This window comes from Gouania willdenowi, chromosome 17 (assembly GCF_900634775.1).
Source record: "Gouania willdenowi chromosome 17, fGouWil2.1, whole genome shotgun sequence".
Taxonomy (NCBI): Eukaryota; Metazoa; Chordata; class Actinopteri; order Blenniiformes; family Gobiesocidae; genus Gouania; species Gouania willdenowi.
In genome coordinates this window covers 25184997-25188477 of record NC_041060.1, presented here as the reverse complement: position 1 = coordinate 25188477, position 3481 = coordinate 25184997, and the positions used below count along the sequence as shown (strand labels likewise).

The window sequence follows — 3481 nt, the reverse complement described above, 5'->3', positions numbered from 1 at the left end:
ATTTAAATAACAAATATTTAGATATAAAAATACAAATATGACTCTTGTTAAAAAGAAGCGTGCCAGGGAAAGAGTGGTGGCACCTGTGTTGGCACCGGAGTGACAAGTTCATGCAACGAGATGGAGGAGATCTTTAAATCTGTAGAAGACTCAACAAATCAAAATAAACTAAAATCCTCAGGAGTTTTTGTTTTTCCTGTTGATTTTATGACTATTCTTTAAATCTTTACCAAGATCTCCACGTGTCTGCTGGCCTCTGAAGATATCTGAGCACTTGGAAATGCAAAACAACCACGAAAGGAGAGGGTAAAGATATGTGTGCGGCTACATGAGGGTGTCAGGCTGCACCCTTAAAACCATCAAAGCAGGAGTGTGGCCTGTTTGTTTCAATCGAAGAGGCCGGATCTTGTTGACGTGCCAGAACAAAAGGGTTTCTACTACAGAAGGTATTAACATTGCACCATCCTCGGATATATGGTTTTTTTTTTAAGCTTTTTAATTTGTTGTAGCTTTTCTTTAAACTTACAATAAAGTGTGTCCTTTCTGCTGAGAGTTTGGTAAGTCTGTTTTTTTTTAGAAAAAAAAAAAAAAGCATTTGCAGCAACAGGAATGCGTGGATCCAGTGCTGAAGGGACAGCTCCTCTAAATGTACTGTAGCTGATCAACAAAGCAAAGCCTAAAGGAAGGAGAGGGGGTGGGGAAGGAGGGGTGTCTGGAAGCTGAGTCTATACCTACTGTACAACTTATTGAAATAGGGCAGGGGCTGGGCTCCCCCCACCCCCTCCCTCTTGTTTCAGTGTTTCCTTGCTTACAGCGCTTTCTGAAGAGGAATACATGAGTAAAGCAAGAGATGGTCGTGAAGCAATGACAAGTTCATCCATCATAGAAGTCAGCAGAGGTTTGAAACACAGACATCTCAACACCTTTGCTGCTGCAGCAGGAGTTCAAATCGGGATTCATTTGGAGAATTGCCAGCAATCCCATCCTAAAAATCTTGTTCTTTTCCAGAGTGAATCTCTCTCTTCCTCTATATCTTTCTTCATCCCTTTTTTTCCCCCGCCTTCCTCTTTCATCTTTCTCCACATCATCCCATCATCCTCGATTCTTGCTGTGGTTTCATCAATCCTCGAACATGCACAGCCGACAAGTGCTTCAAACTCGGTGATCGAAATTAAAAAGTCTGCAAGGCATGGTTCACGTTTTAAACACCGGGAGAAGATTTGTCTGTCATCCCCTTCAGGACTTCATCTATTCGGTCATCCTCGATCACCACTGTGGAAGGAAATAAGAAGGAGATTGTGTTTATATACTGAGACCATGATGGGATTTTCTCTAATACCCATAAATAGGTCAACACTGTTTGTTCCCTCTTATTCCATCCCTTTATATATGATTCTCTTTTGGTGAGCCTCTAGTGTGGCGCACTGGGTAAAATGTGCGCAAACGTGACAGTGGAAAAAAAAAAAAAAAAAAAAGCTGCAGGTGAGTTGAGCGGATAAACAAAGACAGCTCTGCAAATCCCTCAGCTCGGTTTGAGAAAAACAAGTCATTCCCGTTAATGGCGCTGAGTGCAGACGTTCATCCTCACGTTTTTAATCCTAATGTCTGATGAGTGCACCACGGGGTGTGTCCGTGCGTGAAAACCAGATCTCATGCATGAAATGTAAACAGCCTGAAAGTCAACAGCACCTGACCCTGTTAAAAAAGGGCACTGATCTATAGATACAGTAAGGTAGAAATACAGATGTGTTTTTTTTTAAATTTATATATAAAAATGAGTGTGAGGGTTTCATCTAAGAGTAATTTAATTACCATGTTTGGCTCTGCCGATCTGTCCCAGCTTTGGGGGTCTTTTCGCCTGCGACGCAGCGAAAAAGGCGCTTGTGTCCTGCAGTCCGCAGCTAAAGGACATCTGGCTGACCTCGCTGTCCGCTCCGTAGCCGCTCATTTTCCCCTCGTTATATGGCAGCACCTCGGACATCGTGGCACGGAGACAAAGAAGGATCACCGACGTAAAGCACGGGGAGCAGACCAAAGTCTTCCTCTGTCTCTGCGCAGGGACGGTAAATACTCTCCGATCTACGCAGCGCACGGTGCGTCTCCGATGAGATCCTCACGGAGTCAGTGTCGGTGTGCGTGTGGTCCTGATGATGCTGTGGATGCGTTACAGCTGCAGTGAGAGTGTGTGTGTTATTGTGTGAGTGCGCGCGCGTGTGCGTGTGTGTGTGCGTGGAGCAGAGAGCTGCGTTCTCCTGTGCTGCGTTCTCCTGTGCTGCTGGATGATGTCTGGAGAGGGAAGTGGGAGATCCCGGATCATAAAGGAAACCCAGGCAGAACGGTGAAGTCATCCATCCGGGTTTGATGTGTGTGTGTGTGTGTGTGTGTGTGTGTGTGTGTGTGTGTGTGTGTGTGTGTGTGTGTGTGTGTGTGTGTGTGTGTGTGTGTGTGTGTGTGTGTGTGTGTGTGTGTTGGACCCAGGGGTGGAGGAGCGAGAGCGACACCAAGAGGCAGAGAAGGGAAGCGCAGATATGAGGACAGAACAATACTGGTTCAAACGTGTTAAACCAGTGGTTCCCAAACAGGGGTACGTGGACCCACAGGGGCAGGGTTGGTTCAATTACAATTCAATTATGATTGCAGTGACCAGTATTTTTTCCAATTACAATTAAATTACAATATTTTTTATCTTCCAAAAAATTCATTACAATTAGTTTCTCTATTACTGAAGTTCATTTACGGTTATTCACAATTACTGAGCCTTTAATAAATAACCTGATAAAAGTTAACCATCTCTTATGATTACTGGTCCTAAATCAGCTGTGAAATATACTTAAAAACTCATTTCAGTCAGGAATGCTTTAGTCAAAACAAATGATTTATTTACAACAATAATGCATTGGATTTTATACTGTATATCGCCTTCAAGCGCTTCACATTGATATATTTGACGGTATGGGTCTGTTCCCGGACCTCCTTGCCCTTTACGTGTGCTTACGTGGAAAGCCGGAGGCCGGGAGCGCACTCCTCCCTGACTTTCCATGAGCCCTGGCTAAAGGCTAAAGCAAGGAGAGCGGTTCGCAGAAACCCCCTGGAACAAAGCAGAGCAGATGTTAATGACAGCAAAATGACACCTTGTTAGTTGGATACTGACCTGGAGGAGTTGGGGTGCGAGATGCTTGCTAAGGGGGCATGAGGCAGCTGTCATGGTTTAAGTAGTGCATCCTGTATGCTTTGGCCAATAGGGAGCCAATCTGGGCTGTTGGTCGATTGAAGGTGTAGCTGGCTTGACGTCCGCTGCCTACCTGAACTACTGCTATGCTCAATATCTTTCATCTGACATCATTCCTATCTATTGCTTACCTTGATAGGCTTCCTAATCGATGAAAATATAGGTTTTCATATTTTTGGTGTGGGCATCTCAGCCATTTTTGTTTCACTATACCCCTCTATTATTATTATTATTATTATTATTATTATTATT

General features: G+C 44.1%; 1 protein-coding gene across 1 annotated transcript; it reads right to left on the bottom strand.

Annotated features, from left to right (window-relative positions):
• Positions 1-211: 211 nt before the first annotated feature.
• camk2n2a (calcium/calmodulin-dependent protein kinase II inhibitor 2a) lies at positions 212-2357 on the bottom strand. The gene is made up of 2 exons (XM_028472171.1): positions 1813-2357; positions 212-1272 (listed from the first exon to the last, which is right to left on the bottom strand). The coding sequence occupies exons 1-2, from the start codon at positions 1979-1981 to the stop codon at positions 1202-1204; spliced, it is 240 nt and encodes a 79-aa protein (XP_028327972.1). The 5' UTR covers positions 1982-2357; the 3' UTR covers positions 212-1201.
• Positions 2358-3481: the final 1124 nt, after the last annotated feature.